The 15,005-nt window shown below is 46.8% G+C and overlaps 1 protein-coding gene across 1 annotated transcript in view; it reads left to right on the top strand.

Moving 5' to 3' along the window:
* The window catches only part of PDE4B (phosphodiesterase 4B), a 130,757-nt gene that overhangs the window by 10,115 nt on the left and 105,637 nt on the right, over positions 1-15,005 (top strand). Inside the window, exons 2-3 of the mRNA XM_015870790.2 lie at positions 8,939-9,047; positions 9,935-10,170. Of these exons, the coding sequence (XP_015726276.1) occupies positions 9,006-9,047; positions 9,935-10,170 (278 nt within the window). The 5' untranslated portion in view covers positions 8,939-9,005. The remainder of the gene's footprint in view (positions 1-8,938; positions 9,048-9,934; positions 10,171-15,005) is intronic.

The raw sequence follows: 15,005 nt of genomic DNA on the forward strand, positions 1-15,005 counted from the left end.
AGGAAAAAAACAACCCACAGTATTTCTTCCTATTCAGAGTTCTCAGAAGAGGGAATATGGGCATTTCCTTATCTCAGTGGAAGGAGATTCATGGGGGAGAACCTGAGCGTTGGAGTTAGGAATGCAAAAAGCCTTCTGAAAGCAGAAGAGAAGCAATCATACAGTGCCTCCTCCAGAAGCCAGTACGAACAGATTCAACTGAATGTAATTAATAGCATCAAGAAGAAATCCATTAAGTTGTTATAGTAACTGGGAAGCTCAGGTTTGAGATGTATGATCCAAGTGACTCAGCTGAGGAGGGAGAGGGGATGCAGAGCCCTGGTGGCAGGATGCTGCCTGGGGGCTGCTCCATGTCCTGCCCCAGGCACTGCTGTGCTCAGGTTCACAGCAAACCCTGAGTTGGTCCATAGGAAGGACTGTTGTATTTCCTTATCTATGAACTGAATTACTTACACGCGTATTCTGGACACATAGGGCAGAACCAGTCAGTGTAAGTGCAATAGTTAGTGCCAGCTGATGGCTGGGGGGCAGAGTGCATACACCTGGGATGCTGCTCGCAGCCTGCTGCGGAGGTGGCTGTTGCTGTTGTGATCTGCCTGATTCTGGTTCTGTGTAAGGAATTAATAAAGCTTTGGAACAGCCCAGGCTCGCTATGGCAGGATGTAATTTGCGTGACTGTGTGCTTCTGCATTTAAAACACTGAAGTTGCTGTGGAACAATTAAGTAGATAATGGAAGTTCTACAGCTAGCAGTAATTTGGTAGTGAAGTGGTTTGTGGTCTTCATAAAATATTTGGGTAATGTATAGCAACCGAGTGCATCTGTTCAGTTAAAACCGAGGATTTGGAAGCCTTGTTGCTTCTATGGGAAGCTCAGATTTATTTAACAAACAAACAACCCTCAGGCACAGGTCAGAAGCTGGCAGTGATGGACAAGCTGTGCAGGTTTCTCACCTGGCCTTGTGTTGCAGGTTCTGCACGAGTTAGGCTGTACAAAGATGAGTATACAGTTGCTTCAGAAGCCCCAGGACAGAGCTTTGGCCCCCACTTGTACAACACGAGGGTCTCTTATCGGCACTATGCAGAGGTAGTAGGAACAAGGCGGAAAGCTGATGCCTTTCTTTTTATTCTTCAGCAAAACCTTTTCCAAATTGTAAAGAGAGCTGTTGATCTTTGCAGTACATTCTGCAGGGAGGTTTAAATCCCTGCTTTAAAATCCATTGAGCAATTGAATGCTGCTGTTCTGCCAGGCGCCCTTTGGCTTTTCAGGAGGGTAATGCTGAGGACCAGGCACCACTCCTGCAGCGGGCGTTCACCGAGCTGGGCGGTATGGAACAGTTGGTGGGGCCCTAACAAGGCACAGATCCTGTTAGCCTGCTATTCATCTTAGGAAATCCTTCCCTTCTTTTCTTACAGCCATTTAAAGAAACGAAAGGGAGCATGAAAATGGCAGCAGGTTTTTTTGTTGGCTCATAAAGCGCTGTTTCCATGAGCAGTGGTGGAAGGCTCAGGTTGCCTTCCAGGGCCATAAACATTTGGTGCCTATGAAGGCTTTTCTATGCAGGAGAGGTGTCTAGAGGGCATGTACAGAGAGGTACATTGCCATGGAAATTACCTCTGTGTGGCTGAAGTGTGGCTGTATTGGTTCCATATGGAGATGCAGAACCACCCCAGCCCTCTCCATGGGCTCCTCTTGCAGCACTCAGGGGGTCCTTGCTTGCATTGCAGTGTGGTCCAACCCACCCTGATGCTCGTACAGGTGAGGGTAGGGTGGGCTTGCTTGCCCCAAAGGCTGGTGTTCGGCCAGTCTACTTTGCCATCCAGAGAAAGGAACACATTTTGCTTTGTTTTTGTTTGTTTTTGCCTGAGTTAAGCACATCGTCCAAAGAAAATCAACCAGGAAACCTTTCAGAAATGCTAGGCCATCCTCGTGACTTTCAGCATTTGGGATGCTGCTGTCTTGTGATCTGAAAAGGTCACTCGGTGTCTGCGTCACGCTGCTGCTTTGACTTTTTTGCATGGGAATGAGTAACACCAGCTCTGCTCCGGGGTGAGCTTAGTTCAGAAGGATGCTAAGGATGCTGTGCTGAGAATATGGATATTTGCTTTCTACAACACAGTTGCAGGAGCTCAAGCTTGATCGTCTGCAGCCGGTAGTGATATTTGTTTTAAGAGAACCCATATATTTCAAGGGCAATATTGCACTTCATTGCTGCAAAGGTGAGCGACTGCCTTTTCCCCCTGGATTTTCCAGTCTTACTGAGAGAGCAGTACTAACTGCAGCCTGCTGCTTAGCAGTGAGGGAATGTCTCTTTGCGGGTCTCTTTGCAGCATCAATGCTGAACGATTTGGACAGAAGAGCCTGAATTTTCCTGGTTGCACAAAGGAGGAGTGGCACAAAGCCTGTCCCTGTTGAGTGCCACCTTGGGAGCAGGGAGTGCTGCAGGAGAGGTCGCCAAGCAGCGCTGCTGGTTAATTGAGCTCTTTGAAGCACTTGGATTTCGTCAGAACTTTCTAAAGTACGTGGCACGAGGCAGACACTGAGTGCTGGAAGAACAACACCACTTAATTAAGGGGTTGGAGAGTTTTAGATAACAGGAGGGGAAGGAGGGGGAGAAACAATAAGAACTTGGAGGAAAGGAAACTTTCCCCTCTCAATCAGCACTTCACTCTGAGAAAACTGCAGAGTTCTGAGCCAGTAACTTCAGCTGGGAAAACAAACAAATATTTCCCCAACAAACCAAATATCAGATACGGAATGCAACAAAATAGCTGTGGGATAAAGGAACGTACAGTCCTGGAATGGTAAAGCTCTGCGTTCTTCTATATCAGGCTTTACGAAACCTCTTGCTATGAAGAATTTGTTGGGAATATGAGAATGTTGTCACAGATGTCTCCTGGAGTGTAAGGTGTGAAGTGACGGCGTGGGAGCACTGCAGGCAGTGGCTGGGAGCACACATCTGGAGGCTTTCCATTCGGTGGAAGGATGGTTGTGATGCAGCTGCTAGACTGGAACGCTGTGAGGGAGATGCTGTGTGAGCCTGGGGTGTTTTTCCACTCTGCTCTGCTGATATCCATAGCCCTCTTTGTGTGGCATCATGCTGCTTCTCATTTCGGTGTTGCTGTATCATGAGTCTCTGCCACTGATCTGGCACTGTTAGTGGTGAGGTCACTCCTGGTGGTTTGCTGATAGTTTCACCCCTTCCCTTCCCTTCGTGATGAGAATGGAAAGCAGCAGCGTTTTGTCTCGTGGGCTGCATCAAGAATATTTCATTGCAATTCTTTGGGTTGCAAATTGAGACCCTGGGCAAGGCAGGCTGTGAGAGGCTGCTTCCCAAGGAGAAATAGTAAAGTGCCCCCATTCCGTTGCTTTACTTGTTAACTGCAGTATTTCCTTGGCCTCTTCTTGTGCAGCCTCACTCATCCCTTACTGTGGGCACTCGAGCAAGCCAGGGGGACTCAGCAGCAGCCTGATTTGCTCAAGGGCTTGTTCTGTCAGTGGGTTTGTATGGGCTGGACAGGCAGGAGGTTTCCTTCTGGAGCAGCAGTGTGGCATATGGCAGAATCACAGAATGGCTCAGGTTGGGAGGGACCTCAAGGATCATGAATCTCCAAACCACCCTGCAGCAGGCAGCAATGCCAACCTCCACATGTAATAGCAGCCCAGGCTGCCCAGGGCCCCATCCAAGCTGGCCTGAACACCTCCAGGATGGATGGGGCATCCACAGCCTCACCGGGCAGCTGTTCCAGCCAGAGTAAGGAACTTAACATAGGTCAGGTAAGCATCAGAACTTAGCATACATCAGGTTCTCATTGTCTGTGCAATGCTATTGCAGTAACGTCCATGTTAGTGCTCCAAGTGCCAGGCTTTGCCTCTGCAGTGAGACTGCAAGTTTATTTTTAGTTGCTCTCTGTGTCTGTATGGAAAAGGGGACTTTGTGAAAGCTGGAGCCATTTGCTGAGCCACGTGTCCTCTGGAGCGAGTGCTCTGTGTCAGACACATGTAGATGTGAGTTTTGGAAATGAGTTTGGTTCTCCTGGCAAGCCCCAAAGCCTGCATTTAAACTGCTTCTTTTGCTCTAGAGGAGCAGCAGTTCTAGAGGAACTGTGCTGCTTCTGAAATCTCAGGATCGAGCTGGTTCTGGACAAACAGGGGAGTTAGAAGTAGGTTATCTTGCCTGGTCTGTGCACACCAGCTGGTGTGCCCCTGGTGCAGTGCTGGCACGGCTGGGTCTGTTCCGTGCCTGTTCTACTGTGTGTCTGGCCTTCCCTCCATGCTTCTGTGGCCCTGGGGGGCTGTAGGTTGGGGGTTGTGGTGCTGCTGGTGTGTGTTAAGCCCAGGGAGGAGGTGGCTGAGAACTTGGCTCTGCTGTGGGTGCATGGCTGTTTTTCTGTGGGGGATGATGTGTATATTCTGGTTCGTATTACAAAGTTTATATATGCAACTCATGGTAACTGAGAGTGGCTCTTCCTGTACTTAATAACAGGGTCATAGCAGCTACTCCTGCACAAAATCTGTGATCTGAAAAAATAAATCCGTTGTTTTTCACTAGCAGCGATGATGCTGCAGACGGGCAGAGCTGCTAGAAACAATACATCAAGTCTGAATAGATGCTGTTATCCCAGGAGTAGCCTTGTTTTGTACTCATTTAACAGCCCAGAGAGGTCGTGGACTCTTTCTCCTTCCTTGAACTCCTTATGGCATTGCCTTTATGTGCAGTCTACAATACACAGCTTATGAAAATGCAATTTATCAGCTGCAAAATGCTTTCTGGTGCAGGGGAGATGCAGACAGAGCAGAGGGCACATGGTGGCAGCTGGATCTGGGTACTGGATTTGCTTTTTTTTTAATGTCTCTGATAAGAAAATCTTGTTATTCTTCTCCCTGTTAATAGCACAGCAGCAGCTGCCGTCATTTGCTACAGAGTCAGTTTTGCACCAGGCAATTAGCTTGCTCTGGGAGGTGCTGTTTCACATGGAGCAGGTACCCACTTTGGCTGCAGCATCTCCTCCATCTCCCCATACCGGTAGTCTTCCTTTGCATGTCCCAGCTGCTCATCTGTACAGGAAGGTGGGCAGTTGTAGCAGGCTGTGGGCCTGTCTCCTGCTCCATGCACCAGCTGGGAGACTGCAGCTCCCTGGGCTCCTGGCAGTTCTTGAAGATGCTTTGGACTTGGTGAATTGAAGGTTGGACTTGATGATCTCAGGAGGTCTTTTCCAACCTTGATGATTCTGTGATTCTCATTCAGCTCTTGCTCTGCACTGCGTATTCAGTTGACGTTTCTGCTCTCCTTGGTGAGTCTCCTTTGCAGGTCTCATTCAGCGCTGGTTTCCCAGGGACACCTTGCAGTTCTGATGTTGCACATCATCTTTTCCCACTATTTACAAGTTTCTTCGAAGGGAAAAATTCAGGCTTATGGATGCTCCTCTGTTACACGAGTAACAGCGATGTGCCCTTCTCGAGGTGCTCTTTGTTTCTAGGCTCAGTTATGCAGCTCTCTGCAGGCTCCAGCACTCTTGGTAAGGCAGCCCTGCTTGCATGCTGCCTGACCTGGGCTCTCTGTAAGCTGCAGGGGGAGGGAAGCTCCCCCAAGGACTGCAGAACTTCTCCTCTTGTCACTAAAGCAATGATGGGGTGAGTTGAGGAGAGCAAGGAGTAGACTGTTGGCATGGGGCAGATGCTGTGTGCTGGTGATGCTGGGATATCCCCTGCTGCTGGCTATCCACAAGGCTAAGGGAACAACACTCCTTTTTCTGCCATTGGTTTGTGGTGTTTTTTTTTTCTTTTTAAAGCATAATTAATAATCATTCTGTGTTCTCCGAGTGCTCAGCTGCAGCCCGAGGAGTGGGAGGCTCTGCTTGTCATTGGCACGGGAACAAGGAAGGTGCGCAGTGTGTCTTTTAATAGCACGACCTTGGCAGTCCTGGATGCTCCGGGTACCACCAGCAAACTGCAGCCTTTGTCACAGCCCAGACTGTTCTGAAATGAATTGGCTTTGACCACAAGAGTAGACGAAGGGTTTGGGAAATACAATCCTAAAGTCATTAATGTAGTTTAAAATATATATATATATATAATAGAAGAGGTTGTCTTTGTAGCTCTTTCCTCTGCTTGGGCTGTGATTTCTGGGATGAACCCACGTGGTTATTCTCAGCTTCAGTGGTTGAGTTGCCAGAGAAAAGATGAGTCTTTGCAATCCTCTTAAGTGCAGCAATATCGCAGCAAGCAACCACCTAATGAACATTAAGGTGCTTGTTAATAAGGATCATTTCCCCAGCAGTAACACAGGCAGGGAAGTTATTGCAGGTTCTTTACTTGCAGCGTCCTCCTTCTGACAGAACTTTCTCAAATATCTGCATGGGATATCCTCTGTTCAGCGTTTCCTTTTGATAGTAAATAAGAATTGATTGTGCTTATCAATTGATAATTACTGTGGCCTTCCCTTGCTGTGGGCCAGCCGGGCTCCTGGGTCGTCACAGGGCTGCTTGAAGGTTGTCACTGGTGTCATTGCTAGTGATATCACAACTTGCTTTTACCTAACATTAGGTCCACATAAGGTTTATTTTTCTCCAAGGAACCCTGTGCTGCTTCCAGATCTGCAGTACAAGCCCATGTGCTTTGTCTGGGAGAAACAGATGTGAGATTATTGCATTCTTTGGTGCCTGTTATCCCATGTCGCCCTGTCTGTCTGTGTCACCCCATCTGTCTGTGTGGCCCTGTGAAGTCTGGATGATCTCTATAGAGAACTGGGTCGTTTGAATGTGATTTGAGCTCACAAACGATACAGTTATCTGTATAATCAGATCTCCTTCATCCAGCGCCTTCCTTTGCAAGGCTCCTCTATTCAGTCAGCATTCCAATTGCTGTTTTTATCTCTGACCATCTCCAAGTTGTGCAGGACCTCTCAGGGTCAGTGTTGGGCCGCTGGGATGGATGCAGTGCTGGTGATACATGTGCCCTTGGCAGCATTGCTGGAGCTGGGTGGAAGGGGCACAACACAGCCTGGGCTACAGGGGCCCCTCATCTCCTGGGGTTTGGTTTGTGGTCTCTCAACCATTGAAATGAATGTAGAATACGAAAGCAGCCGGATGAACAGCCCTGCTTGCCAGAGCCTTGCTCTGATCCAAAGCAGTAGCACAGCGTGAGCAGCAGAGACATGATCTTCCTGCATGTCCAGGAGGAGAGGCTGGTCTGCCTGCCACCAGAGCCAGGATGGGGGGAAAGCAGTGGCACGGCGAAATGTGTTTCTGGAGCTGCGAATCATAACGGTTTGCACATTGAGCTGCACTTTAGAAATCTCTTTAAATAGCGGTTTTTGCGCTGGATGAGTTGAATAGCTATTTTTAAGAGTGTGTAGGAAAAGCCGGCTGTATCCCATGCAGCCCTGTAGTTTTATCCTCAGCGCTGTCAGTCGCCAGCATTGAACCCCGCTGTTAATTCACACCCTCAGTATAAGGCTTCACCACCCTGAAATCACAGGAGCATTTGCTGTCATTTTCAAACTACGTGGTCAGCCAGCACAACACCGTTCAGGTGTAAGAACTAGGTCAGCCCCGTTGGAGCACAGATCTCATACCCTGCCTAGTGTAGATGCTGGCCAGATGGATTGGACCCAGCCACAGCCCACCTCAGTGACTCTATGATTCCTGTGTCATCCTTCTGAATGCGCAGGATTCTTCATCACTGGTATAAATGCTGTGAGCTGTCTGGTTTATCACCACTCATATATGAGCTATTCATAGTTTCATTAGCCTTCCTCAGTGGCATAACCCACCAAGTGTTAGCAGTTCTTTCTTTTAGCTTGGCAACCCAAAGGCCCAGTGCCTTGTTGGCATCCTTCTTCCTGCACAGTAGGCAGGAAGTATCTTTGAACCTTCAGGCTTGTGCTTATCATAGAATCATTCATTCTGAGATCCCCAGCCCCAGCCCACCCCCACCATGCCTGCAGACCACGTCCAAGAAGCACTGTAGGATCCAGCTCTGCCAGCAAGCTGCACCCTGCTTCGTTCTGCTGCTTAGGAGGCTGCTTCCTTTTATTCTTTCTGAGGAATTTGGTCTGCGTGCTGTGGAGGAGTGCATATTTTTGGCAGCAAGTAGTCACGCCAGCATTAATTTCCCCAGTCTGTGAATCCATGCTGCTGTTGCTGTCATCTTTACCCGTGTCTCATCTCATTTGCTATCTGCCCACTGTCATTTTGGGATTCTTTCCATATCGCGGCTGTTTAGTTTCTCACCATTGTTGCAGATGGATTAAGATCGTTCCATTTATTCTGCAGCTCTGTTCTGCTATGCAGTGTGACCACCAGCCCACTGATGGGCTGTGAACCTTACAGGGATGTTTCTGAGCAGTTTCTCCTGACCAGCCAGAAAGCTGCTCTGCCTTCACTTCTCACTCCTTGTGGCACATCAGCCAGCCCTGGGCACCTTGGCCTGCCCCAGCTTTTGCCCCTCAAGGCCTCTCTCTGTGCCAGAGCACAGGTTGGAGGTGGCCCTGTGTGCAATAACTAGTGGCTGTGAGCTGTGATTCGAGTTTAGAACTGCTTACAAATGCAGTTCCTTTGCTGAATTACAGTTGTTCGGGCTGGATTCTGTCAGAGCCAGCTCAAGCCTTTTTCAAGATGTCTGTAAAGGGTTCAATTAAAGAAAAATCCCCTGTAAGCGGAACCTGCTAGCTTTGATCCCATGTTCTTGTGCATGTTTCAGTCTTGGTTGGATTGCAGAGCTTTGTGAACACCAATCACATTTCACATGCTTTTACTAGGTGTTAAATTGCCCTTTCCCTAAAGGAGAGCTACACTTGCTAACATCAGTTGCCAGGTGTTGTGTGGAAGTGATCAGCAAGTTACAGATCAGCGGTGATACCAGCAGTCTGATACCTGCTTTGTTACCCAAAACGGGTTGTTATTCTGAAGTACAGCTGCAGCTGTTTCTTCTTTCAGGCTGCTCATCTGAAGAAGTTGGATTGAACAGCAAGTGCTTACAGTGGGGAGCACTTTAATCTCGACCATGAAGAAGAGCCGAAGCGTCATGACAGTAACTGCAGATGAGGTATGTGCTGTGTTGTGTGCTTTATGAATGTAAGGTCAGAAGTCTCTCTTGTCTTTGTGTCAGCTGGTTTTGCTTCAAGTGACTGGTTGACTTTCTTACAGTTGTTTGCGGTTTGTGTATTAAGCAGTAAATAAAACAAGCGCTATTAATTCTGAAGAGTTGTTCTTTGCTTGGTGTAATAATGGCAGGTGAGAGGGATGGACGTTTCTGTGTCTTGGGGAAGCTGTGTTTTGCATCCCATCTTTGTGCTTTCTGTGCTTAACAAGCATTTCAACATCTCTTGCTGCGGTAGGTGTTGAACATCTAATGCAATGATGCATGTTATTCCATTACTATGCTTGCTAATCGTCATCATAATTTCCTATTAATTAAAAACCAGTTCCCATTCTCTGGAGGAATGCATCAGTTTGTAGTGATGGTGTGATAACTACAGCATTAATTGCCTTGCTTGTTACAGCTGGGGCCCTCCAAAAATGGAAAACCACAAAGATGTGTGTGGAAATACAGGAGAGGAGCCCTAAGAGCTGCTGTATCCTGCAGCACTCCTCCAGCAGCTGAGCGATTTTTTACGTTCTTAGAGCACTTGTTGTGCTGCTTTGCAGTCAGTTTGCCTGCACCTGCTGGTAGGGTTGCTACAGTCCACTCAGTCTTTGCTGATAATGAAAGCAGGCATCTGACATCTAATGGGACCTTAGAAGGCACTGCTGTATGTTTCTTAAGCAATAACAAAATAGTTGCAGTCTCAAAAAATTATTAGTAAAGGTTAGTCAAGTGAGACCCAACATAGAACGAGTAGCCATATCTGTAATACAAAACAATTGTGTGTGATTTACTGTGGGGGAGGAAGCCATTTGTTTGCAGAACTTCAGTGGCTTTTCTCTTTGCAGAATGCTCTGGATTACCTGGAGTGTGGGCTGAGCAAGTCCTACAGTACCTCCAGCCATGCCCTGGGCATAGACCTTTGGAGAGGAAGAAGGTGCTGCTCTGGAAACCTGCAGTTACCACCACTATCCCAAAGGCAGACAGAAAAAGCAAGGACACCTGACAGAGACATTGTCTGCAGACCAACCACTCTGCCCTTGTTGGCCCCGCCAAGTATTGCAATCACCACTTACCAAGACTGGTAAGTTATTTTCCTTTGCTACAAACCTCATGCTGTTGTTTATTTGGGGACTGTTGATACTTTCTGGTGTTTTTGGTTTGTTCTTTTGTTTGTTATGGCGGTATTTCTTTTGTGCTTTTTTTCTGAAAGGCACTAAATAATTTGTTCATTTCTTAGAGTTGTTGATGTACATCAGTTGTTGTATCATGGAGTGACCTTTACAGAGTAAGAGTTTGGAAACTTTGCTTATGTTGCAGACCTATTTTGCTCACTTTTGTGCATCTCTAAGAAACTTCAGTGTTGTAGCTTCTGATTCAGGTGAAGGGATTTGTTATTAGCTTTTCACCCATAGAAGAGTTCAGGGTGGTGTTGAACTCTTCTGTGACAGCCCCAGGCCTTGGCCTCCTGGCTGTTTTCTGTCCAGGTGTTAACAAGAGGCTTTCTTTGTTAGGAAAAGGTATTTAAGCCCAAGAAAAGTCCAAAAGAAGCTATAGGAGAGCTGATTAAAGGGGGGAGGGGAATGCAGTGAGTTGAGTTCAAAAACAGAAACTGAATTTTAGGTGTAAAAGCAAAGGAATTCACCTGGAGGGAGGGAGAGAAAGACAAGCTGCAAGTGGTCATGCATTGGAATTGCAGTGGTAGAATTGGATGGCATTATAAAGTGAGAAGCCCAGCTTGCCATACAATTCTTGAAGTGGCATTGCAGTGTGGCTGTGAATCTTGTCCTCTCAGCTTCATGTTTCAATAGCACTTTGGGTTCACTGTTTTACATCCTCTGCTCTCGATTTCGTTTGCTGGCTGCAAGGTGTATTCACTTCATTATATCATAGTCTGAGTCTGGTTTTAGCTCCTGTTAAGCTCAGCACTCAGTCTTCGAGGCCAGCGTTGCAATTTGCATTTGAAAAATAGAGGTAGAGGACATCCTAAATTAATTTGTTATGGTACTTGAAAAACAGTGCACTTGATGGTAGATGAGATACAGAAATCAAAGAGGAATTGGCAGGGGCTTTTGTTCAATATTTGCATTTAATTACTGTGAATAATGTTAACAAAATGAGTTTGTAATTTGGGATGGGTAGCGTGTTTTGACAACGGAAGGGTTGGTTCATCTCTTATGAGCATATTAAGAGTGTTCTCTTTCATGTGTGTTAAGCAATTTGTAATCCTGTCTACAAGACAACGTGGAGTCTGTTCATAATGTGCAGTTCTGTAACGTTGGTCTTTGAATAAGCCTTCATACATGATTTAGAAAATGCAAGGAGTGGCAGTGAACTGATGATTAGCTTCGTCACAACACAAGAGGGCAATGCTGCTCCTCTCTTCCATGGCAGGAGAATCAGTGCCTGGGTATGGTGTCGTAAGTGTATTTTTCTGGCATGGCATGCCAAGTCAGGGAGAAAGCACTTCTAACTGGTACTCAGCTTACTCCTGTATCGTTGTTAATCAATAAGCGCTTGGCTTCTGACTTCTTAATTGCTTGAATTACATATACCTGTTTGTAGCCATTTGGGCAGCTTGGTGTTGCTGCTGCTTGTGGCTGTTTGCCTTGCAGTGCTGGTCTCACCTCCTTGTAACACAGTGTCCTGCTTATCCATGATTTCAAGTTATTGCATGTGACCGTGTTTGGGATTTGTCTGTGTAGGGCTGGTGCAAGATGGATCCGATCCCAGAGCTATTTCAGCTCCTGTACCGGGGTATAGTCCTGCCTGAAATACGCCCTGGAGGCAGCTTGTATTTATGTAAGCCCACTCAGTGTCGTTGTGTTGGAACAGCTTTGGGATGATATGAGCATTAAGAGACTCAGTGAGTGGGCAATAAAGTGATAGGAAAATTTCAGTGTAGATAAACATAAAATGATGTATCTGAGCGTGAAAGGATTGTAACTGCAAAACAGCATTACTGCTCAGAAACGAGATCCTGGGAACAGGAGAGGTCTGACAGCATGGCAAGTTCACGCTTATTAGTGGTGTAATAAAGCACTTCAGAAGTTAAGGATTGGAAGGAAAAGCAGAGGATAAAGTAGGTGAAAAGTTAGCCAAATCCCAGATGCAGTGGATGGTTCTGGCCTGTTTCTGTTCCCCAAGGTACAGTCTGGCTATAGCTTGCAGAGGATGAGTTTGTTGATGCTGTTACAGAGGTGAATTTAGCGCGCAATGGGAAACCCTCCTCTAAGTTTCAAGTTAATGGCCTTGGTCAGGGACACCCAGGGGTTTGCACAGATGAAGTGTGTAAATCACGTAGGACCCAGATTTGGGCTTTCTGTAAGATAAATCTTACACATCTGCTGTAATTTCTTCTTTTAACATTCCCTTAGTATGATTTATTTTCTTCCTGAGGTTTCATAGTCATAACTTGGAGGCTTTTTCTGGAGGAGACCAGCAGGACTCATTCAGAAGCATGGAGGTTTGCCTGAGTGTTCTGCGACTTGTTCCTGGCTGTGCAAAACCCCAAAGAGAGTTGTGGCAAACCTCGTTATTATGACATGAAGACTAATTCTTTGAGATGATGTTATTTCATTCGCCTGTTGTGCATAGAGAAGTCATGTGGGTTTTTTGCTGGCTGTAAGGCTATGGAAGGGTTTCCCAGTGGCACAAGCTGATTTCTTGCTGAAACACAGATTCCTCACTACACCCCCATAGTCGATACGTCTTCAGGAGCACATGCAAAACTCCTGTGGTGGACATTGTCTCTGTCACGTAGAGCAAGTATGATGGAAGCGAGGCTTTCCGTGGGCATTATATACTGAACAAAGAAACTGCTTTGGTTTGGGCTTTTGTTTCCTGTTTGTGTAAACCATTGTTGTCTTTGTAGAAATTTATCATCTCGAACAGAAGGACAAGAAGGTGGTTTCTGGAGAGGCAGGGATAAATCAAAACCCCATCGCTGAAGGATTGCTCTGAGCAGGAAATGAGCTGATGGAATGGCCAGGGATCTGCCTTTGTTGGGGTCAGTGCTCCTGCAAACTCCATCACATCCTTGGGAAAACATCTACTGTGTGTCTCTTTGGGGTGTGCGTTCTGCTGAGCTGCTTTCTACCAGTTTTTCCATGTATTTCTAGTACAAAAATCTCTGCTGCACGTTTGTTATCTTGTGCTGGTATTGGAATGCTGTTGCTCTTCTGATGGTTTCTTCAAACACTTTCTTACCTCCTTTGCTCCAAAGCATTTTGCTCCTTGGGCTCTGCATTGAGCAGATGTCAGATGACAAATGTCTCTGTCACCAGATGAGATTTCATACTGAAATCCTGTAAAATTACGTTTTACATATAATAGTATATCTGCCGTTCTTCACAGAGCAGTTCTGGAGAGGCCCCATCTGTGAAGTGCAGTGCTCTTTGCTAACTGCTGGGGTGTTCATCTGTGTGCACTGACTGTACGGAGGGCAGTGGGTGGGCTGAGATGCCTCTGAAGGTAGTAATTCCACCACAGAGTCCTATTGGCATCCAAAGCTGTGAAGATAAATCTATGGCTGAGAAGGGAAAAAGCACAAAACCAATTCCAAGCAAAGAACCCAAACCAACACCCCTATGTACCTGAAGGATCTCAGTCCATTTCCATCAGCACTCGCTGGGGTAAGGTTAGCACCTAAATAGTTGTGCTGCCTGTGGACCACTGTAGGATGCCAGGAAATCAGGTGGGGTTAGTTCTGGCCTGATATAGATCATGGAGCTCAGGAGGGGATTTGGAAATAACCACCTGCTGTGAATGGTGCTGTGTGCCACCAAGCTGTGCAAAATCTGATGTGCCAATGGAGAACATCACCAGACTGTGTTACGACAGCTTTAGTGCTTTGCTTCCTTTCAAAAACAAGGGTCAGGGGAAGTTTGGTTTGCTCTGAGCTTACAGAATTCATCTGCAGCATCAGTGCTGTGCCACAGCAGAGGGCTGAGGCCGTGCTGATGGAGGAAGCACAGCTGTGCCTGGTTGGAAGAAAGGAATAACAGGGTTCAAGTACAGAAGGTGTTATTTGGGAGCACAAAGGATGAGCTATGGCTGATTGCTTTTCTGCTGTTTTCCTGCCATGTTTTTTTCAGCAATTGCCTTACTTCTGCCTGCCAGTGGTACTACAGAGGTAAGCTCTGTGGGAGGCTGGGCTGTGACTTACATAACACTGCCACTGAAGATACATGGGAACCTAAAAATAAAGCTGCTCCTCGGGGTGTTTTTGCTCTTTTTTGTTTTGTTTTGTGAGAACTGTGTTTTCTTGAGGCCAGTGCTGCTGTAACCAGCAAAAAAAAACCAAACCTGAGCAGACTGGGACCAAAGCAATAACAGCAAGTTAGCTGTGGTGTAATACCATTTGGTGTGGAAATAGCACAGCAGCACACGTACAGAACAGCCTCTGTAAATCAGACAGGGGAAGGAGCGTACAGGATACGGGTCTGCAGTGGCAGTCTGAGTGCGGAGACCTTACAGGCAGCTCAAAACCCCTGTGTTTTTATAAGGGTTGTTATGATGTCTTCAACAGCCCTGCTCCATGTTTGTGATAATCAGTCTGGGGGTGGGAGCAGTGGGGTGGGAGCTGTGCAGAGCATCCAAAGCAGCACACAGCCTTTCCTCAGTGCTCTGGGGAGGCTGGGCAGGGAGCAGGGGCTGGGCTGGGGGCACCTGCTCCTCACCCCTCATCAGCTTCTTTACCCTTCTAATATGTGTGGTGTTAATTATGCCTTGCTCGTCTGTCAGAGCCAAATGAGAACTTTGTGGTTTGAAGGGAGTTATCTCTGATAGAATTGGTTGCTATTGGAGTCTTTTCTTTTAAAGGTTGTTGTTATTATTATTAATTTACAGCATACATAATGAACCAGTTAACTGTAGTGCGTTGTGTGTGAGCTTGTGTTACTGTTAGTCATTCACCAG

This window comes from Coturnix japonica, chromosome 8 (assembly GCF_001577835.2).
Source record: "Coturnix japonica isolate 7356 chromosome 8, Coturnix japonica 2.1, whole genome shotgun sequence".
Lineage (NCBI taxonomy): Eukaryota > Metazoa > Chordata > Aves > Galliformes > Phasianidae > Coturnix > Coturnix japonica.